Below are 26,956 nucleotides of genomic sequence, written 5' to 3' on the forward strand. Positions count from 1 at the left end.
GAGTAACACTTATTTTGGTTGCAAATTACTTCATTTTTCCACTGGGTATCTGGCACTGAAGAATAGTTTCTTCTTGACCTTGTTTGGAGGGACTTTCTTATGAATTCATTCACAATGAACTAACAAAGCTGAGTTTCTAGGTACACAAGGCTGGGAGCCCATTCCTCCATTCGGAAGTCATTTTTCATTGCCCGTCTTTTGTTGAGTCTTTTATGACATCAAACACTGTGTATTGTTAAAAAGTGTAGGCTTCGTCTACCGTTTGCAGAGTACAAGACATCGATTTGTAAGGAATTATGTGTAGCATTGTACACTGTGCGCTCTATTCAGCCGATGAAGTACCGCTCATCGTTGGAGTGAATTGTGTCACTTTTTACACCCACCTCCTCTTTCCAAGGATAGAGAACAAGGAAGGCAGTGTTGGTTCTAAGTGTGACTCCAAATCCCTGTTTCAGCAGAGAATGAACACAGGGGAACACGTTTGAAATGAACTCCATAGGCTCATTCTGATTGTTTCTTAAAATTACGGTCTGATTTCAGACTCAAAACAACTCCTGATGTGACAAGTTAATTCCCAAAGATGCCTGAGCCTGGGCTTTCAGTGTTAAAATTTTAATAAAAAGATTCTCCTTAATGGAGGACATCTGAATTTCTTTAGAAAACGCTTCCCTGTGAGGACATACAAAGGAAAAAAAAAAAAAGATCTCGAGCTTAGGATCCATAACAAAATTATTATTTTAGGATCAGAAAAGACAATTTCCCAAAATACTGTTGAAACTTACAGATGTGTAACTTTTACATCCTCGAACCAAGGTTTTCTTAGAGGGACTTCATTTCCTTTTAAATTTAAGGCAGATGTTTCATTTATGTCAGCTAATTTTTTTGAGGCTCTGAGGATTGAGCCTAGAGCCTCAGACATGCCAGGCGAGGGCCCTAACGGTGGGCAACAACCCAGTATTCTTTGTACTTTCAGCAGTGGTCTCACTAAGTTAGACTACCCCAGAAGATAACATTTTTAATCTTTCGATGGTACAAATATTGTAGTGAACATTAACAAAGAAATCTAGTTGACTATGCGGTTGGAAATATTTTCATATTAAAAACTTATTTCCTCCATAAAGGCAAGAACTGTATTCTCTTACTCTTTCTTGAAGATAGAATTGACTTTCTTGTTGATAGATATTACCAGAAATGAAGATTCTCTAAGACATTCCTCTATTTGTTTACCCCTTTCATTGAAGTAATGTGGATTATTCTGTAGCAACTGGAATGCTGTAACATCGGTGCTGTGTGGCAGAAACACCTCTGGGGAAGGCAGTGATTTAGGAAAACTGCATTTATTCAAGAGTCAGAGGAGCATGAGTCTGACTCTATTCTCCAAACTGTAGTTTCTGAAGTCAGAAGCCAGATGAGATCAATAGCTATTTGAGATCAAATTAATGTACAACGGGACCCCCCAGTGACACAGGAATGTCCTTTCAGTCACCAGATCCACTGGCTAGACAGACAAGCCTGAGTCCTTTAGACTTGAAGGCAATGACTGTTGTGGGAGGAGCTTTAGTAATTTGCTTCCTTCCTTTCTTCTTTTCAAAAATTTAGTATCCAGTGGTTAGGAGAGCTACAAGTTTAGAATGCAAATACGCCTATGGCTTTAGCATTACATTTATCTGTGGCTGGGGAGAAACGCTCTGATTTCGTGGAGATTATCAGCAGCTTCCCTGATACGAGACAGTTCTCAGCATTGCTGACAAAGCTCAGCTCTCACGAGACTATCACCGTGCTTGTCTCTGTGATCTGTTCTGATACGTGATGTCAGTTTGTTCTGGGAAATTTTAATTGGATCATTTCTGTCCTTATTTTCATACTTGAAGAATGAAATTATCCTTCTGACTTTTGCAGAAAATGAACCCAAGGCCTCCTGCACACCAGTCAGGAGCTCTGTTGCCAACCTGCCCTTCAATCCCACAACTCTAACTTTAAAGGTGGCTCTGGAGGAGTGCGTCTTTTTTAGCGTTGTCTGGGGTGAAATAAAGACTTAAAGGTGTACTTGCTCTCCTGCAAATGTTTTCTTCTGGCTTAATCCAATGGTCAGTTATCAATAAACGACTGAAACAGACAAGGGTACCATACTGGCACACGTTTGATCAGCATTTGGGGTCCAGCGTGACTGAGTTGACTTTTTAAAAATAAGAATCCAAACTAATGACACATATAAACCAGTTTATTAGATTGTCAGTGATACTTTGAGACAAATTCAAGTTATTTTATTTTACTTCATATAAACAGAGGAAGGAGGGAACTTTTGAATTTCAAGCTTTGTTCAGCATGTGTGCAGTTAGCATCCACAAAAAGCACCATTGGATTATGGAGGAATTAGCACCACAGGATTTTAGGACCTAACTGTGAACATGCATCACTGAAAAATTTGGAACATGAAAACTGAATTCATATGAGTTATGGTCCATTATAAACGATACAAGGCAAGTTCTGACTTCTTTTCATACAGTACAATACAGTCACAACCGATGAGAACCTTTGAAATACAATACAGGACAAAACCACCTTGTACCCTGTTAACACTAAAGCAGTTACAGATTTAAAAAAATGTCTCTTTATACGAGGCAGCGGATTGAAGTGATCCTCCCTCCTCAAAATTTAAATCCAGAGTTAGACAGTTACATGATCTCTTAAGAAAGTATTTTCAAGCCTCCATGTCTTCTCCCTCAATGCTGGCAAATAGCTATTTGGAAAATGAAAGGCTTAAAGAGTTAAAGAAGCAGCCCCCGCCCGCTCCCTGGCAAACCAGACTGAGTCCAACAGTCCTCCAGTGTGGTGGAGGGCTTTCCCATAAGGTCAGTGGGAACTGATGCCAATGGCGTCCATACCTGTTTTCCCTTCCATGCAGGAACGCCAAGCACAGAAGCCTTGCGTTCACGATGTACTTCAGCTCATTTCTTTCACCGAACGCCTTTATTCTGGAGAGTAACGTAAGGGGTTAGTCCTTATTCCTCAACTGTGTTTGTAGTGTCATGGGGCTGCTCCTTACGCTTGGTCTGACAACAGTGAAAAAGGTTGAGATTCTCTCTGGATTTAGGGAAATTTGTGAGCTAAAGAAAAAATATTAATTTAAATTTAGCAGATAAGAAATTTGAAAGGGAGTTCCACTATTTTCCCAGTACAAACCCACTACTAATTGAAAACCTTTCTGGCAGAAAACATGTAACAAACCCTCCAGTTTTAGCCTAGGCCAATTTCAGCAAATGAATAAACTGTCTAAGAAATGTGCAATTGGCATTGACACAGGTATATTCAGATCTCAATGTTCTGATGCCGTGGAAACCATAATTTTACTCACCAAGAGAAGAATATACCTGGAAGTGTCTACGCAGACACAGGAGTCAGTCATGTGTCTGCCCCACATCTAATCTGGAGTAGTGCTAACAGGGTCCTTTAGGAAAGAGTACTCAGTGACAGTACAGCAGCAATGCTCTGTTGTCTATATTTAACAGGGAAACATGTTTGAAAATAGAGTATCAGTACTGTATGGTAAGGTTACAATTCACCATTTCTATACTTGTAATACATGCGTTTGTTTTCCACGTTTTTAAAAACTCCCACTAGGACCAACAGCTTTCAGAACAACAATCTAACATTAAACAAACGTTCTAAGGAAAATACTCAGCATCACAGAGGTTGAGGGAAGCCTCTTATTCATCACAAAATACTCAATAGCTCTACATTTACGATTGTTCATGCCTTGACGTCAACACACCTTTGGGTTAATAAATATATCTTATTTTCAAACGAAAACAAAGACGGAAACCAAACAGTTGACAAAAAATTTGCTTTTAGCCTTCCCTTGGAAAGGAAAGGCCTGACGAACTTGACTCTTTTCTCTATCATGAAATAATGGTGTTATTCCTCGGTCTAGGAAACATTTACATTTCTTTAAAATACTTAAAACTAGAGAGAGAAAAGGGATAAAGTGTAGAAAGACTTAAAAGTAAATAACAACTTGGAACATTTTAAGGGAATGTTAGGTATACTGCTCACAAACAAAATGGGAAAGTCTCAAACCTATGGTTTTCATGTTGGCAGACGTTAAGGATCAACATGCAAGGGTAAAAAAAATGAATGCTTTTTCTGCTGATTAGATCCACTGTATTAATCAACTACCGCTTTCTCTAAGGGGAGCATATACATACCAGCACGTAAGTCTACAGGAATGATTTAAATTCGATAATTCACCAAGTCTGGATGACTTGAGAAAAGAAGAAACAAAATGGATTCTTAAATTTTATGGCTGCATTAACAGAGTTCAGCCAGAACAGAACTAAGGTATGATAGGCTAGTTTAACAGTTCTGATTGCCCTCTTATTTGATAATCATTTCAAGACAAAGTAGAGATAATTAAAACTAAGAATTAACAAATAAAAGCTGTCTAAAAGTTTTTCACTGAGAGTCTTTAAATTTTATATGGTAATTTCAAATGATCACATATTAACTTAGACACTTTTTACCATTTTCACATATATTTTTTCTATTTCCATTTCTGTACTATTTATTGTTTATACTATGTAACACAATTTTCTGTTAAATTAAAATAGTTTATTTTATCACTTTATATTCTACGTGGCTTTAGAAAAATGTATAATTAGGATAAATTTATAAAAGGATAAAGAATATTTTAAGGGATTTTTAGACAAATTCTACACAGATAAATAGCTCCAGATAATAAAGTGCCTTCTTTTTTTAGGTAATTTTTTTCACTAAAATATTTTAAGGCTTTGCGAGAAACCCAGAACTACCACAAGTTTGATAGTCTATGGGGTTATATTATTAATTACCAATCATTTATAGCTCTTATGTCATTTAATCTTTCAGTATACATGGCAAGTTTTAATCATTAGAAGTTATGAGTTTGCATCACTTCTGAATACATTTTGAAGGGAAAGGAACATGTATGATTTTTAAATGCTGTGATTGATATGAAAGACTCAGAAGTTGTAAGTGGCCAATGAACTTAAAAAAAAAAAGTAGATTTTTCCAGTGTGCCAAATGGGGCCATTTGTTTTTTAAATTCTTTGTTCATATTCTATTTTCCTTCACTGAAAATGGTTGTGGAGCCTTAAGTAGGGAAGGCTGGAGAAATTATTCAGATCCGGGCAGAGGTGCCTTCTATCACACGCAGTTAAGTTTCTGTACAGTTTGTACTGACGCCAACCTCTAATGTTAGCATCTCTACCACTGCGCTCACAACACACTGCGTATCAGTGAGATGCCTGTGAAGGAACAGAAGTTTATCTCTGTGGGAGCCACACCCATATAGAAATACATTTATTACGTATCTGCTGGCCTTGGGGAGATACGGGTGTGTTTTAAGAACAACTGTATACTTAGTTGTGTGGGGGGAAAACCCTAGATTTTAGGACAAATTATCACTCCCTAGATATCCACCAAACTATTTTAAATGAATAAACACTACTTAAAATGTTTGACTATTTTCTTAGAAAGCATTTTGACAGGAAAATCGCTTATATTTAAATCAGTGTAAGAGTGAATGGTCATTGTACCAATGGCCATGGTTTTCCTGATCGTCACTGGACTCACTGAAAGTGATCTTTGAAGGTGTTGAGGTCAGGACATAAGGAAACGCAGTAGGAGAATGATCTGTGTGAATCATTGCACATCACCAATGAAACAGGAGTCGACGGGAGGAACGAAGCACTAGTTTTAGAACTGGGTTTGGTGACTTTAAAGCCTATTAAGAGTACTTCTAGGGTTAAAAAAAGTCAAAGTGGTATAAACCATTATAATTGCACATTCCTTTTTCAAAGTGCCACGCGTCACCATATATTTTTCTAAAATGCACACAATTCTACGGTTTCAAACTCTAAATACGTATATGGGTTCACCTTCTGCATACTAGCACAGTCTACGAACGTCACAAATATACCCAGGAAGGTGAACTACAACTGCCAAAAACAGCATCGTGTTTGTAAGTGGTAGCTGTTGAGAGCCTGTGTCCTTATGAGGCTTCACGTCCAAGTGCAGTGAAAACATTCCACAGACCTGACCATACCAGGAGAGCTTGTTCAAGCAAATGTTAGCAAGATGCGCCATGCGATGCACACACGTCTTAGGCTGTAAAAAACATACCGGCTTAGCTATTATTATTTTTGTCTATTTGACTACATATTCTACTTACTCTCTGCCATCATGGAAGCAACTTACGATCTGATAACCAAGTCTGGAAAACTATTAAATACTGAGGTTTCCCATTTTAACCGCTCACTCTTACGAAGTACGGCAAGAAAATGTGCGATGCTGATTTTTACGAGATCCCATCTCTTTTATTTAAGTAGAAAGACTAAGGGGGAAATGTGTTGTAGTGGTTATCTTTAGAAGAAATAGAAGGATAAAAGGACAGTGGAGACCAAAGCACCAACATTTAGAACGTATCAAGGAAGTGTGTGGACGCTCCTCATATTGCTGGACTCTCATTATATGTCTACTATTTCTGAGGGCAATGAAACTAGAACTGAGGTGAACACTGTCATCGGGGGAAGGTGAGACTGTCAATCAGTCGTGCCCAGTGCGGAGTGTCTGTTCTCTTATGCCAGGGGCCGATTTGGCAGAGTGCCGTGAGGAGGAGGCTGGCTGGAAGAGGAAAGTCCTACTGCCAAAACTAGGATTAGTTCATCGTCACACGACAGTCAGTGGCTCTTTGAAAGGGTCACTTCCTTTTTCTACAGTTTAGGAATCTCCTTCTCCAGTGGTGTTCTCAACCTTCCTAATGCTGTGGCCGTTTCATACCAGTGTGGTGATAACATGGAGGTCGTGGTGACCCCCAACCATAATTACTCTGTTGCTACTTCATAACTGCAGTTGTGAACTGTATGTGATGTGTGACCCCCAAAGGGGTCATGACCCACAGGTTGAGAACTGCTGTTCTACCGTCTGAGAAGGACGTAGACACATCTGGAAGAAATGCCCCGTTATAGAAGCCTTCATGTCTTCCGGCTAGAGCTGAAATTGGTGTGGTAGACTTTCTGAGAAGACTGACATTGAAAAGACAGTCAAATCAGAAAGGATCATGCATGATGAATCCTCTACCAACCCCAGCCCAATATGCAACAGGTCAGTCACAGGGTCGATAAATATCTACAGAATCTTTTTACAGTTCTGTTCAACATAGTTTCAGCACTTAAAATTTGTTAGAGAAATACTTAAAAATCACAGAAATACATGAAATTCTTAATCAAAATTGCAGACCAAAAACTCCTTATTTTATATAACAATTCAACTATATTTAGCTGATCTAATACCCCAGGTAATTTAATACTGTGCTGTCTTTCTTGCTAATCCTTTTTCGGCAGTGTGAAAGCTAGATGATAGTATTTATTTAGACTGTACCTGTGGTAGCACTTCTATGCGTTGATCTAATGACGGATCATTGGCAAGAAGCCCATTCTTACTGTATTACTTAACTGTCGTTTCTTTAGCCGTTACACTTACGGAATTCTTAAGCCGTCTCACAACGGCTCTAGCATGTATTTCTCACCACGTTAATCAGTTGGGTCATTGAAGCTGCGTGCAGCTTCTCTACTCTGCAGACGGTGACGGGGTATCGCTCTATGCCAAGCCTCTTTTGTCATCTTTTGGGCCAAAGACAGGAGCTTACACTGTGCTGTAGTAGTCAGACTCGGACCCAGCAGAGTATGCAAAACACACACCTGCTGATTTAACGTATGAGAAACAGACTGAGAAAACGGACTCCCCCTGCCAGTCTTTCCAAAAGAGCTGTGCTGGCCTCATTACAGACATCACCGCCTGATTACAGGGTGGCTCTACTCACTCCCAAGTCACCACGACATCCCCACTGAAGTGTATCTTCCAGAGTACCAGGGACGGCACGGACTACAACGTTCCCTAAAACTCACCATTATGCCAGGTGTTCCGTTAAAAGCCACGCTGCTGTTTATAGTAGCTGATACTTTCCTGAAACGAATTCAGACTCAGTGACTCAAGAAAAGCAGCCGCACAGCTGCAGCCCCCCAGGAGGAGCATGGCGGCTCTCAGAAGGCAGGAAAGCCGGGTACACAGACACATCAGTGGGGATCTGAGGACTATGCTTAAGGTGGGAAAACCTCGTCCCAGGGGCGGGGACAGTGATTTCCTTGGACGGAGTGACTTCTAAGGTAAGACTAGATGACACCAAGGGTCCTTTCTAGCTCTAAAATTCTTTATTGTGCTAACTGGTTCTTCCATTGACAAAATGGGAATCTGGGTGACACTTAAAATTGATTTTCTTAAAAAAAAAAAAAAAAAAAAGGCAAGCTAAGCCCTAAAAGTTTGGTGGTTCAGAACTCTCACACAGCTCTGAGTAATACATTCTCATTAAATACGTGACTACACTTTCTTTGGGAACCGTGTACAGGAAGTATTTTAAGTCCTGAATGATCCTATGTAAGACCCAACAGTAAGTGAACACGACTTAATTTTGCCAATAAAATTAGTATTTAGGAGTGTGGCCTGCTCCCACCACCTGCCCTGAACTCGCCAGCTAAGGAACAACCTCCCCCACCGTGACCCCATTTCCCTCCCACTGTAGAGTTATTTCTTGTGAAAATCAGAGTTGTGGTTTTAAATACCATCTGTGGAAAGATTGTGGCTTTTGATATTAAGTTTGAGTTTTTAACTTCCAGTCACTTCGTATGTATATAAAGCGGGCATTTTTAGTGACACTATGCTCACCAAGAAGGAATACCAACAACAGAAATGTAAAGAATTAAAAACTGAAAAGTGAGAAGCCAATTCTTCTGAGTGCTGGGCACCCAACCAGGGCCCTGCATGTGCTCAGCCCACGCTCAGCTCCCGAGCCGGCACCGCTAGCCCGATAAAAACCCGGCTTGTGCTTTCCATGGCAAGCAAATGGAAGTTGGAGGAAAGGTATTTACTATAATATCAACTGTAGTTCACACCGAGACTCTTCAAACACACTTCAACAGAATATATGCCCAAGAAATGAAGTTTGTAATTCTCTGGTTCATAGCCCATGGTGGATTTCTTTACCTTTCTCACATTAGGCTGTTATCACTTCTCATATTCAAATGAGAATAGGGGCTATTCCTCATTTTTCTATCTGGCAAGAAACATTATTGGCTGTTAATTAAAATTAATTACTACAACTAAAACGAGGTTGGGCTGTTCAGATCCTGTTCAATAGGAGTTATCAGTCTTCAGAACTGAGAATCTATCCTCGAGGCTTATAAGGATGGCTCTGTGGGCTTTCCCCACAGGTAAATTATACTAATAAGGTTCTCTCGAATCCAACTGGCTTTTCAAAAAGTGAGAAATATAACACAGGCCAAATGCTACACGAAAGTAGGTCACGTTAAAGAGAAGCTGCATTTCAGCATTTGTGGAATCATCAGACTCAAACCAGAGAAAAACAAGGTAGGGAAGGGCAGCAAGATGGCTTGGTAGGCAAAGGTGCTTGTTGTACAAGCCTGGTGACCTGAGTTTGACGCCTAGAGCCTCCTAAAGGTGCATGTAGAGGTCTGACTATGCATTGAATGTGTGAAGTTGTCCTCTGACCTCCATGTGTGTATCATGACATGCATGCCCACCTCAGACATCTCTCTCTCTCTCTCTCTCTCTCTCTCTCTCTTCTCTCTCTCTCTTTCTCTCTTTCTCTCTCTCTCTCTCACACACACACACACACACACACACACACACACACACACACACACACACACACACTTAAGAAGGAGCAACAAAGGATTGTAGGGTACCTAGTGGTAGGCAGGGACGTATGAATGAGAATACAAGTGGATTTGAGAGCTAGGAGGTTAAGATGACAGTTTGATTAGTATTCCCGCACCACTTGGGCTACTTTTTCCTCCCACTGGGTACCTTCCCCACTGATACACTGATATCAGCATCATGTCATCAGGCCTCTTTTCTGTTGCCAAGTAACTCTGAACTGAACGAGGTGTCATCCTCCCCAATGGCAATGGAGTAGCTGCTGTGTGCTACTGGCATGTGATGGCGTGTGGGATCCCTCTGTGTTCCTACTGTTGAAGGTGGAGGCAGGCGAGGGTGCAGGGCAGCATGGAATTCAGTGATTTATAGCACAGATAGGTCTGTTGCACAAGGCAACAGACACTGAAAGCTTTCACCCTTTACGTAGCATGCAGCTTCTCAGAATCACAGTAAGTATCTGTCCAAACTCACTGCTATTGCCAGAGCGTCACTGACTCAGTTGTTAAACGGCAATGTTTGGATACCATTAGGATGTCTAGAAAAGCCAGATGCACTGTGGATGTTAATCTTGATGTGCCCACTCACCCGGGATCGACTGAACCTTTCCTTGGGGCTCCAGGTCAGGCTCAATGTCTAACTTTAAATGTGAGTTCATCAGGTCCACATGTACAACAGCTACCAAGGTATCACCGACTCAGCAAACAATGGAAGCGTTGTTAGTTCTATCATTGTTCTTTAAAAGACAAAGTTAGGACTAGGACAGCCTTGACCTTGCAGTTCTTCTCCCTCAGCCTCTCAAGGACTAGGATGGTAGGTAGGCAGCACCAGGCCCAGCTCTCCAGGTTGTTTTGATAAACCAGGCTCTGCAATGAGTATTTCCTCACATGGAATTATTTTTAATGCTTGCTCTGTGAAATCACAGCATAAATATGAGGGGAAGAATCAAAGAGTCTGATGGCTGACGGGTTCTCACCCGTATTCTCTGATTTCAGTGGAAAAATCCCGCGTCCCAAACAGTACCACTTGACAGTCCCAGTGACAGTGGGAGAGGTGTCTGGAGGTCGCTGGCATTGTCAATGCTGGACAGCGTTTTCTCACCAGGTGTGCTGTGAAAATGTTCATCAACTCAAGACACACAGTTCGGATCTGTTCTAAGATGAATGCTTTATCAGCAATAAAGAGAAAAAACCCACTGTGCAACTCAACGACACGGATGAGTTAACAAATGAAAGAACTGACATGAGAACATACATGCTCAGTGAAATAACACCCTAGAACACAGGAACGTGTGGCACATGAGATGAACGGTTGCTTCTCAATTGGGAAAGTAGGCTTGGGGATCTTGTGATTTCTAGGAAGAGAGGAAGTTTCAGGCAATGGGAATATTCCTTGTCTCTGTATTTACTGAAACTGAGTTAAGGTATGGCATTTGACACCATATAAATGGGGTTTTAATCAAACATTGAAAAGCGTAACAGTGAAATACATCTAAACATGTCTTAAGAAGGTCGGTGCTGTTACTCTCTTGATGAAATGTTCCCTTTCAACCTCTCTCACAGAGTAATGCACTCTGGAATGGGACCCAGGACCAACACTCTAAGGGGACTACCGTGGGCCAACGGCGGCCAGCTCAGAAAGGAGGCAGATTCAGCACCGGCAGGTGGGGGGATGGGATTTTATCTTATGCTGACTGGTACAGTGAAGTACGTACACAGCACTCCATGTTTAAAAGCCTAGGGATGCCAGAGCGGGTCCTAATTTATGATTACCTCACCACTATAATTTGCCCTGGATTCACTGGTTTTAAAGAGGTTACTTTCTGAGTCAAATATCTAATGGATGCTTAGTTTTCCTACAGAAATAACCTTATTACTCTTTATGGTCATTCTAAAAATAAAAGAAAATTATGTTAGTTCTGAGAAGGAAATGCTAATATACTGAACAAAATTTGCTCACAAGCGATGCCAAGAATTCATCTGTAAAGTTAAAACTGTAATCAAAAGCCAATCATTTTTCCAATTTCTTACTTTTGGTAATTTCAATTAAAACCAAAGGTATATGCTGTCCCAAGGATCTATGTGCCATACAAAGGCATCTCAGGTAAGATTTGATTATTCATAATCACCTCCACCTGAGAGTGGAGGGAAATGGAAAATGTCCAATGTCCCCGCACAAGGAAGGATATAGCAAGGCATTTTGGAAAAGGAAATGAGTAACCTAATTTCCCTAAAATTGCTATTCTTTATCTTGGAAAGTAGCTTCTTACTCCACATGACAAATTTAGACTGATTAAGAGTGAAAGTTTAGGTGCATGCTTAGTTACTTTGAACTGAAAACAAAAGAAGGCTGCCTCTTTTAACCTGTAATTATCATGGCTGTTAATAGAAAACTGCGTAACTGTAAATCAATATGCTCATAATAAACAATAAATTAATAAGGTAACACAGGCTCTCGGCTTCAGTTTCCCTCTATGGTTCCATTACCCTAACGGTCCCTGTGCGTCTCTCAGAGGAAACAAGGAACCCGTATGCAGTCAGCACAGCAGCAGTCAGGTGACATTGGGTAAACATTCCTGGTCGTTTTATAAGTCTCTGAGTGTCAAAGGAAAACAGGGCTTCTGGGTGAGATAAAAGAAAAATCCATCCAGGTCAGACACTCAGGGGGAGGGTGACATCAAGCTCACAGGCTGCACAGTGTCCTGTGAGCATCACTGGGGCCCAAACTGTAGCTGCCTCTTAGACCTCAAACCCAGGAGTTTGTGAGTGGAAAGCGTCTTCCTTTAAAGGACTTGAAACGAGCCCCACACCTCATCTTAATTTTCTATTTGTTTGCTTTATTCTGAGGTAGGGTCTTAGTAGCCAAGGCTGGCCTTGAACTCATTCTGTGCCTTAGCTGGACTGGCAGTCCTGCCCCTGCCTGTTGGGTGACTGAGATTACAGACATTTGTCACCACACAGACTTGTAATGATGGTTTCAATTCTGGAATAGAGGGATGAGAGAATTCACCCAGTGCTGAGCGGCATCTTAAACAAACATACACTCCTGCTGCCTCTGAAGCAGACAGAGGGTGAACACTGGCTGTAGAGAAACCACTTTTCAAGATCTTGTGCAGGTTCTGAAGTGAGGAGTTAGGTGGTTTTTGAGGAATCTACACGGCATCTTTGAGGCTTTCCCCTGTTATGAGGGGACAGGAGAGCCCTTCAGAATGCAGGTTAAGTAGATACTAGGTCGTCAAGTCATCACGGCTGTCCATGCCGGGATGAAGAAACACAGGAAGCAGTTCTTTTAGTGCAGGGCCAATTGGTCTTCAACTCGTGACTACCTAATGCTCGGCTTTTGACAGACGGGAACTATTTTTTAAATTTCTTAACCATAATCTTATTCATTTTCTTAATGGTGTCTTTGGATGAACAGAAAATCTGCATTCTCTTACACAGGTAGCGCCTGTGGTTTTCTCTTACACAGTTAGCGCCTGTGGTTTTCTGTTCAAGCAAGTTTCATTCTGCATTCATGCCCGTGTACAAACAACTGCGACACCTCCACGATTACAGGTTGGGAAGCTTAATAATGTTGACATTTCTTACGTGTCACTATGTGACACATGTTTTGCTATGGCTTCATGTATCCTAGAACGTTTAATTTTCTTAAACAGTAACTGGTTCGCCAGTGGGCCCTGTGCTCTGGAACTGACTGAAGGCCCTGGAGATAGAAGATGGCCTGGAAAAGAGCGGGTGATCAGCAAGTACAGACTGTGTTGAATGACTGCCTATCAGAACACTGTAAAATTACACTCATGTCCCACATTACACAACTGATAGAATTTGGACGTCAATCCAGGACTGGATGACACCAGTGTCTGGGTTAGTTACTGAGCTGTGGTAGTGCTTGGGGATTTAGGGGACCCAGAACCTAGAAATGTCACCAAAATCCTTGCTATGGCATAAGGGAGTGGAGGAAGCTGGTTATAATGATTCTTGTTTTATTCTTACCATAGTAAAAGGGAGAACCTGGATTAAGCTCTTCCTTGATAATTCTAGTCATATGGAGCATTTAGAATTGCAATTTACATATATCATATTTAAATATGATAATTTATAAATATATGATAATTCTTGCAGATTAGGCCAACTTGCACATGAACTTTTTATGGCCATAAATATAAGGTCAGAATAATCCAATCTGTATGTAAAATTCAGAAATGAAGATGGCTAATTCCTCAGCAATGCTAGAACTCTGGTAACCTGGGAATACCAAGGATGGGGGTCATTTATTTTGTGGAATTTCCTACTTAAGCTTTGATCACAGTGTTATTAACCCTATTGAAGTGGACATATTTCTAATATGTGTTGAGTCCGTTCTTTAACAGAGATGATGTAATGAACGTGACTGAATTTGGGTGTGTGACTGAGGGCACTCAGGGCACTGCAGCTCTCTGGACTCTTCACTCTGGTTCACTGTGACCCCTCATGAGGGGAACAGAGGCATGGGCTCGAGTTAATCAGGTAAAAGACTCACACTACCTCCAAACGGACCTTTGAGACCGTTCCTTCAGCTTATTAGGTGGTTACTTGTCGATCTCTTGTTCATAGGAACATAGGTTCATGGTATTCATGAAGTTCTTAACGAATAAAACATTGTATTAAAGACCAATAAACTAGACAAATACAAAAAGTGAACATAAGGGGAAAAACTCATCAGTTGATTTATTAGGCCTACTATGCAAATGAGGTAGTTAAACTCATAATGCAGGTGCAATGGTATGAGGTAACAGGGGGACAAGAAGGGATTATTAGGCTGGGAGAGTAATGAATGTTTGAAGGTGAGCAGCTAGGCTGCTGTGCTGACAGTCAGAATCCAGTGGAGAGATCTGCGTACTGACAGGACCACCTGAGCACCGGGTTACTGTGTCTTCTACCAGGCTCAAACCCAGCATACCGTGTGAGGAGGTCCCTACAATGCCAACTTTTCTTTTCTCTTGTCTGTCTTCCTTCCTTCCTTCCTTCCTTCCTTCCTTCCTTCCTTCCTTCCTTCCTTCCTTCCTTCCTTCTTCTTGAGATAGAATTTTATGTAGCCCAGGCTGGCCATGAACTTGTGTTCCCTGCCTCCGATTCTGAAATGCTGGGATTACTGGCATGTGCAAACTGCATCTGCCTAGAATAGAGTTTTAGAAGTCCTTTAACTATAAAAACATTTAAACTGACCAACTTTAATTTTCAAGGCTGCCATTTAAAATTTGTCTGTCAGTATGAAGGATTTACTTATCAGTGGGCTCATTAATGCTTTGTTATTTTATTATTAGGTAGGCTGGTGATTACAGCACATCATGCCACCTGCCAGGGCCTCAGTTTTGTATCTCTAAGAGGGGCTAGCAAATCAGGACAAAATGAGGGTGAGTATAGGAAAGAACTCTGAAAAAGATTTCAAGTTCTGTACAGATTAAAGTATAAAGTTCCTGTCTTTAACTTAATTAGAAAATACTTAATAATTAATGAACAGTCATGAGAAAATGTTCAGGATACATCAGTTTCTTTTGCCACAAATAATTCAGTGTATGCCCGAGTGTCTGCACTGCAGTGTTTCCGTGAGAGTAGTGCATCTGCTGACTCACACGGCCTGTTCTATTTGGCTTACTGGTGACACAGTCATACAGTAAAGAGCACTGGTAGATGCTTGTAAATTCTATTATGTGCAAAGTGATCTGTGACTACACCATGAGTGATGGAAGACTCAAGTCAGGCAGACTACAAAAGCCTGAGGCAGAGAGAACCACGCCATCCAGCTACAGACACACAGTGGTACTACACGGTATGTCTTCATGAGAGAGCCATGCCAACCAGCTACGGACACATGGTAGTACTACATGGTGTGTCTTCATGGGGATGCATAGTCATTGCTCATGCTTGTTGCTCAAAAATTCACTGCATTGGAGGCATGAGATGGAACAGATTGCTATTTTCATTCCTGGACAGCAAGAGAGCTTTGGAATGATGAAGACAAAATTACTGTCTAAAATAGTACTGTTGTATTTCTCTGTTTGCACAAGTGAAATATATTTAGTGCACTGACAGAATGTAAAGAAAACCTATTTAAAAGATCGATTGCTGAATGTAAAATACTGCTAATCACGAGAGCGTCACTCTTCTCATAGGTAAGAACACACTGCCTGAACATGGCGGATACATGAAGTAGCTGTTGAAGGGACATACAGGTTTGATTAGGCTCCAAACGATATTTAGAGCCAAGTAACATTGGGCATGGCACAAAATTGGATTTAAGTAAAATTTAGAATGTTTAGAGAACAGAAGACCCCACCACACATTGCACCTTAATTTGCACAGCATCTTTGCAACAAAAATGACACAGTATTCCCTAGAGGGTTGCGAATGATCACTTTCATTATCACTTGTCACCATTTAAAATTCTGTTAAGTACTGTGATTTCCAAGGCAGAACAGGAACAGGAAGAGGGAACAGCAGTGATTAAGTGACAAGAGTCGGTTTGCAATCAGCACAGGGCAGGGCGTGGAGGGAATGCAGAGAGAGGAGAGAGAGGCCTTTAAATTTATATTCTCGCCAAGGAGGTAAGAGTTTTCATATGGGAAACCAAGTGTAGCGTATACTTAATCAGGATTTAGGTTACATGTCTAAAAATCTCATTAAACTCTAAGAACTGCCTACTTAAAGCTTTTGGCTAGTTTAAACTTACATGGGGTCATTAATTTCTGTATTAGCTTACACACACACACACACACACACACACACACACGAGGTTAATCATAACTGTACATGAAGAACGCTAAGGATGGAATGGTCAGTAAAGGTCAGAAGCACAAAGAGAAGCTGGAGACGATGATGAAGGCCACAGGAAGGAAAGTGATGACAGCTCAGAGTGTGAGTAGCTCAAGGGATAAAGCCGTCAGAAGGGTCTGGAGTTCACACACATCCTGAGCCAACCCCCACAAGGGATGCGTGAGAAGAACCCTCAGAGTTTAAGGCCTTGTCCTAGGCCCAGACAACCAAGCTGCTAGAAACCACGATGTGGCTCCTGAACACAGTGCCCTGACCTGGATTTAATGTCATTGCTGCACAGAGGAGGTCAAACACAGTATTAGAATCTTTGCAACCCCACAAAGACGTCAAATAATAGTCCACGTAATAAATACCTAAAGTTCTTTGGTTTTCTTAAGTATGTTATAAATACAGCAAGTCATTTAGCACTAGATGCACTTTAGTTTAAAGCTATGCTGTGTAACAAATTTGTTAAGAGTAACTTGTCCTTTGGAGTTAATTACTCAAAGTCTTGAGAATCAAGTTCTGTGTTTACCCAAGATGAATCTTTTCTCTATAAATGTCAAAGTTTCTATCGCAGAACACGCGGGCTCTATGTAACGGGCCTAACATCAGATGCACGTGCACACATGAATGGCGGGAGCTTTGTGAACAGTAGGTTGTTGTATCTTCAAATCTAAGTCAGAGCCTTTTACAAAGGTTGAGCAGTGAATTCAGACTAGTACTAGTTACCCTGAGTGTCACCGGCACTCTATATTCTAAGGAAACTTAGTATGATAAAAAAGTAGGTGAATGGTTTTTAAGAGGAAAGCTCAGAACTTGGGGACTTCACAGGCTGAAATTCGGTGTTATCTAGAGGTTCCCATTTGGGCACTATTAGTGCTAATCTACAAACGGAGAACCGGCTAAATTGTGATGCTGGCAGCCTGTGCTTTGGAGACTGAGGGCGCTGAATGGAGCTCTGTGATTCAGGTCTGCTAATAATATACAATGAGGAGAGATTTTTAAACGGCAAGAGAAGCCCTGGAAAGAAAGAGAATTAATTGCTTGGTCGGCCACAGAACCAGCTGGCTATACCACACCTCCTTAGTTAAATCTATTTAACTTAATGAAAAAAATTTCCCCTGATGGAAAAAGAAAAAAAAAAAAATCCTGTGTTGAGTGTTCTTATGGCCAAGGTTTCTGGAAATGATGTTTGAGACTTTATTGTCAGAGTGCATTTTTATTCTACTCATATTATTTTATACCCAAGTATGTTACTCCCATAATAGCTGTTTCATGCTCAACGGTTTCATATTGCATGAAGGAAAGATTTTTGAAATTATTTAATAAATATTAACACCGCCAGGTTCTAGGAAAACATCCAGTCTGATACATGTTATGTGTTAGAGAGAATGAACCGCTGGTGTCCACTGTAAAAAGCCACGTGAAGTCTACTGTGTAAGCCTGCTTGCCCTGGCAACTACAGCTTCAAACCTTGAACAAAGAAGCAAGCACAAAATGGCCATGGGCCCCTCAGGTCTCGGAGTAAAAGCTTACGTTCACTGGACGAAGTCCCAGGACCAAATACCCTCCACTCAGTAACAAGGATTATGTGGTCAATCTTCAAAATATGGACGAGGGCTGTACAATTCTAAATCTTTTTGCATGCCACAAGAGGATAAAGCTTTACTGGGTGAGCAAAGTGACCATAACTATAAATCCATTACAGAAGAGGGTTGAGAAGTGACTTGTACACTTTTTAAAAGGCTGTGGAAAACACCATGACGGGGCGGGGCTAGGGAGAAGTGGGGAGATTGATGGGATAGGAGTTCAGTTTCTGCACAGAGATGTCCTTCCGATTGGCTACACACAAATAATCTGACTGACCACTAGGAACTACTGAGTGGTAAATCTTACGATGTGCAGTTTTTGGACACTAAAAAGAAACTGTTGGAAGTGACGCATTAAAAAAATCCCAAAATTAAGGATTTTTTTTTTTTATATTCCTAATAGTTTAGGGGGAAGGACTGATAAAAATGATACGAGAATTAGAGGGTCAAGTCGTGAGAGACTGAAAAGACTCAGTGAGCTCAGGCTGTAGACAATCTGGAAACATCCAGGTTGTGAAACCTAGGGAATATGCAAGCAGCGGGGTGACGGCAAGAAAGGGCCCTCGGAACTGGAGCTTATGGTGTGGGGAGAATAATGGAGGTGGACACTTGGTGTCCTCAGTATTCCCTGGCTATCCCAAAACGCTGGCCAATGTGACACCACAAACTAAACACCCGGGTTTAGGCCTCAGGTCTCTGTGTGTTTAAAGCAAGCAATAAATATTATCTAACAGTATTAACAAAAAAATAAAAAATTAAAAAAAGATCGCCATCCACAGTGTGATGCCACGGTACTTAAACGAAAGCAACTGCAGCTAGAAAGATGCCAAGTTCCCAGTTTGAACTGACGGTAACGCATAGCTTTCAACTGGAGGTGGTGGCAACGCCTGTGTTTCCTGCACTCTGTAGGCAGAGGCAGGAGGAGCAGGAGTCAGCTCAAACTACCTAGACAGTGTGAGGTCACCACTGACCACATGAGATCTTGTAACAGCCACCACGACTACCACCATCACAACCACCACCACCGCAGAGCATCCAGATAATGATAACAAGATATGAACAGGGCAATTCAAATTGTTAATTTCAGAACCATCCAATCAACTAGTAAATCCTAATCTCTGGAGATGAGAATCCAAACTGACCTTGTTAATAAACCATGTCACTAATGTCTGTGTACCACTGGACTTTAAATTTTTGGAATGGATTTATATTTGTGTGTGTGTGCGTGCGTGCATGCGTGTTGCATGCTCGTAGGTATTTGTTATGGAGATGACTTTGCTGGGGTTGGTGCTTTCCTTTTACCACATAGGTTCTGGAGATTGAATTTCTATCACGAGGCAGTGAGTGCCCTTATCTGCTGAGCCATCTTGTTGGCCCGACTGCACTCAGTTTTAAAGGGAGAAAGTGCTGTTATTTTAATGGTTCTTGGAACTCTTCCGAAGCAAACACAAGCTGTGGCCTTTAAGGGTATACTTTTGGTACCGTCACGGTAAAGTTTTCTGTTCCCCAGTAGCCCAGTGGAAATTCTGTGCTGTTTTAAACGGAGACTCTTGGTTTAGAACAATTTCTTTGAATTGTTAAGACTCAGCCCTAGGCGAGTCGCCTGGTAACAGGCGCTTTAAGTTCCAGCTGTCGTGCTTGAACTGTTTAGAGCTATAATGATATCTTTTATAGCTTTGAAGTTGGGGTGACACATAGCATATCCTTGGCACGAATGTTCTTTTCTCCCTCTCTCTGTAGATGCAGACTTCCAGTTTCAACAACAAATGCTCTGAGCTAAGTTCTCATTAGTTCTCCAAGGGCAAGGCTTAGGGGCTGCAATCTCTCTATATATGCATATATAGTATACACTTGTGTGGTCAGAAACTGTTGTAAGCAATTCATCTAATTGGTGAAGCCTGAGAAAAACTAGTCCTTTAAGAACATTTCTGGGGTTGGGGATTTAGCTCATTGGTAGAGCGCTTGCCTAGGAAGCACAAGGCCCTGGGTTTGGTCCCCAACTCCGAAAAAAAGAAAAGAAAAAAAAAAGAACATTTCTTAGCTTTGGGGATAGAACCCAGGGGATGCTTGGCAAGTGATCTGTCACAGAGATGTAGCCTTCAAAACTAGTTGTGTTGTTCTGTAGTGATAGGTGAAAGGGTGTGTGTGTGTGTGTGTGTGTGTGTGTGTGTGTATTTTGGGGTTAACGTTTTTGAATGACCCTTGGCAACTTGAAACCAAACTTTTCTATTCACTTTACCTAGTGAACACAGATGAATGCATGTTATTTCTCTTAAGCTCCGAGGGTTAAAAAGATCTAACAACTCTTCTCATTAGTTCCTTATGTATACTACACTAAGCACCTACCCAACTAGACTCTGCCTATATACGCTCTACCAGGCTGGAGTAAGTTATTTTTAAGTGTTATTCTTTTTTAAAAGATAATAAACGTAAGGTGTGCTTAGGGGAACAGTCCCTACGACAGAAGCAATGGGTCTAATATTAGCTAAGAAAGAACCATACACTACATTATAGTTCTCTACCTTGAAAACCCAGAAAACTCAGGAAGATGACGAAGATAGTGTTATGTGTTTTAAAAGATATGAGTTTATTTTGCCTCACACACATCTTAGGAAATAATTAGCATTTAAAGTCTTAAGTCTATTTACCTAAACCATGAATCATTCATACTGCATGATATACATTATAAAATGTAAAATTTGGAAACTAAAGAAATTCCTAGGTTCCTTTAGGTCTTAATATTTTTATATGCAATAAGCTTGTCAGTAATTTTTGAGTAATCGTTCACAATTCTTTCTTAAGATTTATTTGCCAGAATTACTTAATAAATTAAAAACATGCTTCAGTTCCCACATTATTTGAAGGATGGTTTTCATGTCTTTACAATTCATCCCTGCCAGATAGATCTTGACATAGCTGTTGACAAGTGAAAGGGAATCAGAAAGGTCATTAAATGTAATGAGTATAAAAAGTGGATAAAATAACTTATCAAAAGTCTAGCCAACTTATAAAATCTTGCTTTTGATTTGTGAATATCTCAAGGCAGTCTAAATAGCAGGGTACTAGTTCTAAATTTCTTTTCCTAGTTTCTTTGTAGGTCAGAGAGACTCTCATCTATCACAGAAGTACGGAAGTCTGTCCCCAGGTCAGTGGCATCCATTCTGTGATCTGCTAGAGCATTCATTGGTGGACTTCTCCTCACTCCACCAGTCCCACTGTCCAGAGGTGCAGGTGGGCTTCAGCGGCCTGAGGTTTAACAAGCCCTGAAGGTGACTCAGGGACGTTTGAAAACCATCTTCCTAAAGCACTGGGGACGACTATGGACCTGTCAAAGGAGCACCCCATGTGGGCAATTCTGGGTGACAGGGACTGGGATGTCTGCAGAGTATAGGGGTGGGATGAGCTGCCAGTCAGTTTGGCAGGGAGAGTTGTAACAAGAAAACCTCTCAGGAACACTGGGAAGATTTAGTTCCAAACTGACTTAACACAGCCAGTTATCCTCAGTTCATGAAAATGAAACTGTAGACCCATAGTGAACAGTGATTTGTCTTTTCTATTTCTAGGGATAGAATCAGGATGCTCTGTCTATGGTCTCAACATCCGAATCCTTTAACAATCGCCAACTTTAAAAGTCTGGCCAGGATTGGAGAGTCAGTCTGTAATCTATACTTAACATCAAGTAAATTCTATTTATGAGTACTAACTTAAACTGAGTGAATAAATCTTCCTTTAATCAAATATTTCTTGGTGAGGCTAATGATCCCATGTATAGGGGCTGGCTTTGGATGAAAGAGTTCCCAGTAACCTGAAGCTCGTTTATGCTGAGTGAGGCTAGACTATGTTTTATTAGTTAATGTTGGGATGTATATTTGTGCCTGTGTGTCAGATTCTGGGTAAATCTTATAGATAGCCTGCCCTAAATGATTGGGTGCAGTCTTTGTCTTGGGCGTCAGTTTGGTTCACATACACTAGTTGGGAAACATGGAGCCAATTTGTAAATCTAGAGAATTATAATGACGTTAATGATGCTGTTACACCTAGCAAGCGTAAGGCCCTGGGTTCAGTCCCCAGCTCCGAAAAAAAGAAAAAAGAAAAGAAGAGAAAAAAAAAATGATGCTGTTACACAGATTAGAGAGTCTATAGGAAGAGTTCAGCAGTATAGTAGTATAAAGTAGATATTCAATAATATTGTAATAACAAAGCTTAACTGACACCTTTCACAATCTCTCTCTCTCTCTCTCTCTCTGGGTTTTATGTAGTCCAGCTTGGCCTACTTTGCTACAGCCAAGAATGACCCTGAACTTCCTATTCATCCCAAACTCTTAGCTAACTATGGTAAGGATGCCACGAATGGCCGACTGGAGAACTGGTCCTCTTATAGTCTATACAGAGCTGGCTTATTTTGTGGAGCGGCTCTAATCTTGTCATTTGAAAAAATAAGTAGGGTGAAAGAAGGGCCACAGTGGTAGAGAAAGTCATGTTCTTACCGAATTCCAGTAGGATACGTATGTAGGAGGAAAAAAAGATTGCTGGTAAACTGAATCCTAGAGTTCTCTTTTTACACCTAGTTATAGCAAGGTCAGCTTTTTAGGGCAGGTACTAAACACCAGTGGATTTCCTCCCGTTAGAGTTCTGGACTGTGCAATGATTGGTATGAATCTTGCCAGTCTGAAGAACACAAGGCCCATACAGCAGTCTCTGAAGCAAATTAGCAAGTGGAAGACACGTTCTGGATTTAGGTAGCTGTATACCGTGTTATCCTTCTTGCTGGCTCATTGTTTTGTGGTTCTATGCTTGGATCTGATGTGAAGTTCTGGCATTTTAAGCGTGTATCTTTAGGTAAAGCTGCAGTTTGACAGTAGGCTGAGGAAAATCTCAACCTAATCATAAACGGAAGGAGCTAACAAACTAAATGTTCTCTCATGTCGCACTTAGATCCCAAACAACAAGACAAGCAATTGAGAACTGAGAATAAATCTGCTTTCTTGAGGAGAGGGAGGAGAAAACACAGAGAGAACTTTGCCTACAAGAGTCAATCCATTCCATGCAATTTGTTCAAAACAGACCAGCCAAATTGCTACGGCAAACGACCAGTAGGCCGAAGATAAGCAGTCACATGGGATATTCCCGGAAAACAGAATTTTTAAGACAATCAGAAATATTTATGTGCTTATGTTCTTTAAGATACAGGTATGTTGCTGTTAAATGCTGTCTTTGATAGTCTGTTGAGAAAGGCGTCACTCTCTACCACTGTTCATTGGCTGGCGCTGGCACTGTGTGCTTATGTTCTTTAAGATACAGGTATGTTGCTGTTAAATGCTGTCTTTGATAGTCTGTTGAGAAAGGCGTCACTCTCTACCACTGTTCATTGGCTGGCGCTGGCACTGCACAGTGGGGGACTGTCTACAGGAATGTCCTTGTGACCATGGCATATCGACTTCTCCACTCATGAACTATAAAATCAGAGCCGTGCTGCTGCAGCTAGGTAAGTCCTCCTCCGTGTGTTCACCCGTCATGGGTTATTCAATATGGCCAAGGAGGAGCGCGTCAAAGTCACTACATTATTTTCTGGGACACCGACAACAGTAGATGCATACCAATACCACTTAGCACTGTATTTTATAATTATTGCAGGAATAGCATTTGGACAATGATGCTAGGTTTTAAAAATTCCTAGGCCATGCAGAATGTAAGAGATGGTTATAGAATATTTACAAGAAACAAGCCATGCTCCTTCAAAATCGAGACTTCTCATATAAAAATGTTCCCCTCCAAAAAAAAAAAAAATGCAGAGGACAATGGTAGAACAAAGTGTGAGAAAATGTAGTTACTACGTTAACAACTGGTCTTACTCTTTTAGGGTCAGCTCCACTATCACAGAACGGAGGCTTATTACTTTCTCTGTCTCAGTGTTCAAGGTTAAGTAGGGAATTGGGAATATATTACGTCTCTTCTTCACATTACATTGATTTCTTTTGTCATAGGGAGAAAAAAAAACCATCAGCTACTGTCCTTCTGTTTCTTTTCTTTCTGCTACTTATACGCAACCTCATAGAATCTATGACAAATAAAAGTCCCAGGTCCACTTGGCTGTAGTCAGGTAAAGTGTTCAGAGTTATAACATTAGTTTAGTAAAGATTAAAAAGAGAAACTTTTCCCCTTCAAAGTTACCCCCTGAACAACTCAAATACTTAAATATTAAATACTGTAAGAAATTTTAATGGTCAGTTCTTTCTTTTTTCAAATTTTATTATTTCCTGAAACCTTGGAAACTTTAGAGACAGTTGTGAAAACTAAGTATAAAAAGGGTAAAATAAGAAGACATACAATTGCTCTCAAGTGTCAGAAATCAATCTTGATGGGGACACTCTTCTATATAAACAAGCAGCTTCTGTCATGCTCACATAATTAAGGGCCTTCCCAGCAGCAACACTGACCACTACCTGCTCCAACTACGTGCTCCAATGTGTTGGTGAATGTCAATAAAACTCAACAACTTTTACAAGGAGACACATGAAAAATCTAGGAAGGATAATTTACCAAAAATAAGGGAACTCTGATGAGGAATTGGAAGTTACTATTTTGTGCTAAATTTAAGTCCAGATCATTTTGAATTAAAATTTGCTACATTGACATACACACACACACACACCCCATTTGAATTTAAACAAGTCAATATATGCAAATCGTGGCCCGTTTTGTAGATTCAATAAAGGACGGTGAGGTACTCAATAAATAAGTACTTCCCTCGGGATTTTGAAGTGTTTGAAAGGATCATGTCTTCTGACAACACCTCTTGCATTTCTGAACAGGAAACTATGCCATCAACCACACAGACATCACCATAAAGTTTAAACTAGCACCTTTAGTTCTCGTATTTTGTTTTCAGGAAGTTTATAGATACCAATCTATTAAAAGAATCTGTAATCCATGTTTAAGATATATTTCTAATTCTGTTGAGTTTTTTTTGCCCTGGTTGCTTTTATCTGTAATGAAGGGGTCAAGGGTAGACTATTTACTGTCCCAGGTTTATTCCCCGCATTGGGAATCACCAGAAAGGAGAGGTCTTAATGTGCACACCTGGTGAGCATGAGTTATGGTTCCCCTGCCCTGCAAGCAATGTTGGTGAACTATTAAAGTAGTTTTGCTTGCATTTCCATGGATAGTAATAATTGCCACTTTCTTATTTTCTTTTGTCTAACTGTACTTTTCAATACATACATTTGCTACTTCATATTCTTCTAGCAGATGACTTAGTTGTACTTATAGTCTCTTAGCTTCCTAAGGTATAGTATACTCTATCATCATAGCCCCAGGATTTCTGACAGACTCTGGTCCATTAAAAAATAAACAAGGGGAAGAAAAAAAAAAAGCCCAACCTTTTCATGGTTGGGAATGTGGCTCAGTGGCAGAGTGCTTGCCCTGCACTGGCTGGCCTTCAGTTCTCCAGTCCAAACATACACACACACACACACACACACACACACACCCAAAAAATTCAAGAAAAAAAAGTGCTATTTCTTTGTATAGACATGAATTTCAAAAGCTGTTAAATAAACTTTATACCTTCCTTATCATATGGACAAAATGTTTCATGTTAATGAATCAAGCAATTTGAACAAAGCCATGAGATAAAATCTGTCGGTACAGTTCTAATGCTCATGTACTCATAATGGCAAGGTCTTTGGATGAAAAAATAGTAGCATAGTTAGTAAAAATTGAAAGCTGTAACTTGTTAAAGGTTTTAAATATCAGAGCTTTTCACTAGAGAACATAGTTAACCTCATGTACCACTTGGCTCTATTAATTAATATCCAGAGCCCCCTGAACTAATGTGTTACTTCAGGAAAGGTAACAATAAAGTCGTTTCTTAAAGAGGGAAAAGAGGATGACATGAGAGGTGAGGTGGCTGGGTGTGAGGAATGAGAAACTGCATATTTGTACGCCTAAAAAGAAACACAGACATCTGCAACCTAGGTCTATACCAATGGGGTTCACTTACTATTCTTGATGTTTTCTCTGTACAAAAGTGATATGCTAAACAGATGAAATATGCTATTTGGTAAAAAGAAAAAAAAACTTTAAATGCCAGACCTAAAGTTGATATTATTAGGAATGGGAGGGTCATGTGTTTATGCATTTAAAAGGAATATAAGTATATACATGTTTACAATGAGAATGACTCTAAAAGGATAATAAGAAATTGGTGACACTGGGCGCTACTTCTCATTGTCTACTGTAGCATTTCTTCTTCTTATTTGGGCCTACATTTCATGCAGCTCAGGCTGCAGTTAGTGTAGCTGAGGACAGCCTTGAACCTTAGTTCCTGCCTTCACCTTACTGTTGAAGTGACATGCACTCCCACACCTCATTTACGTGTATGGGACTCAAGTCCAGGGCTCTGTGCACTCTAGGCAAACATTCCTCCAACTGGGCTACATCCTCTGTCCATGAATCTGGTGCTATAGGAATAGTTTTCTCTATTCAAAAATGTTAAATTTACCACTAAAATAAATTTACATGTCTGAAAAATGTTATATCAGATTAAGAACAAAGACTGATTTTTTCCCCCTTTTTATAAGAAAATAGTAAAAATTTCCCCTAAAATCTACCTATGTATATTTGATCATATTTTCTCTATGGTAGACTTGCTGTGATCCAAAAACAATTTTCATAAGATACTGAATTGGGAAACACATTTTTCCTGTACTCCGGTGCTATAGTACTATAGACTACAGATGGTTATAGCAGAATGCTAATTCCTTATTCCCTTCCTCTGATAGGCTAGCCATTAGCCACAATTTCTCT

At 40.4% G+C, this 26,956-nt stretch overlaps 1 protein-coding gene across 1 annotated transcript in view; it reads right to left on the bottom strand.

Moving 5' to 3' along the window:
- Positions 1-2,200: 2,200 nt before the first annotated feature.
- Purg (purine-rich element binding protein G) overlaps positions 2,201-26,956 on the bottom strand; it is a 31,067-nt gene continuing 6,311 nt past the window's right edge. Inside the window, exon 3 of the mRNA XM_006253235.5 lies at positions 2,201-3,107. Within this exon, the coding sequence (XP_006253297.1) occupies positions 3,003-3,107 (105 nt within the window). The 3' untranslated portion in view covers positions 2,201-3,002. The remainder of the gene's footprint in view (positions 3,108-26,956) is intronic.

The sequence above is a fragment of the Rattus norvegicus genome, chromosome 16, assembly GCF_036323735.1.
Source record: "Rattus norvegicus strain BN/NHsdMcwi chromosome 16, GRCr8, whole genome shotgun sequence".
Taxonomy (NCBI): Eukaryota; Metazoa; Chordata; class Mammalia; order Rodentia; family Muridae; genus Rattus; species Rattus norvegicus.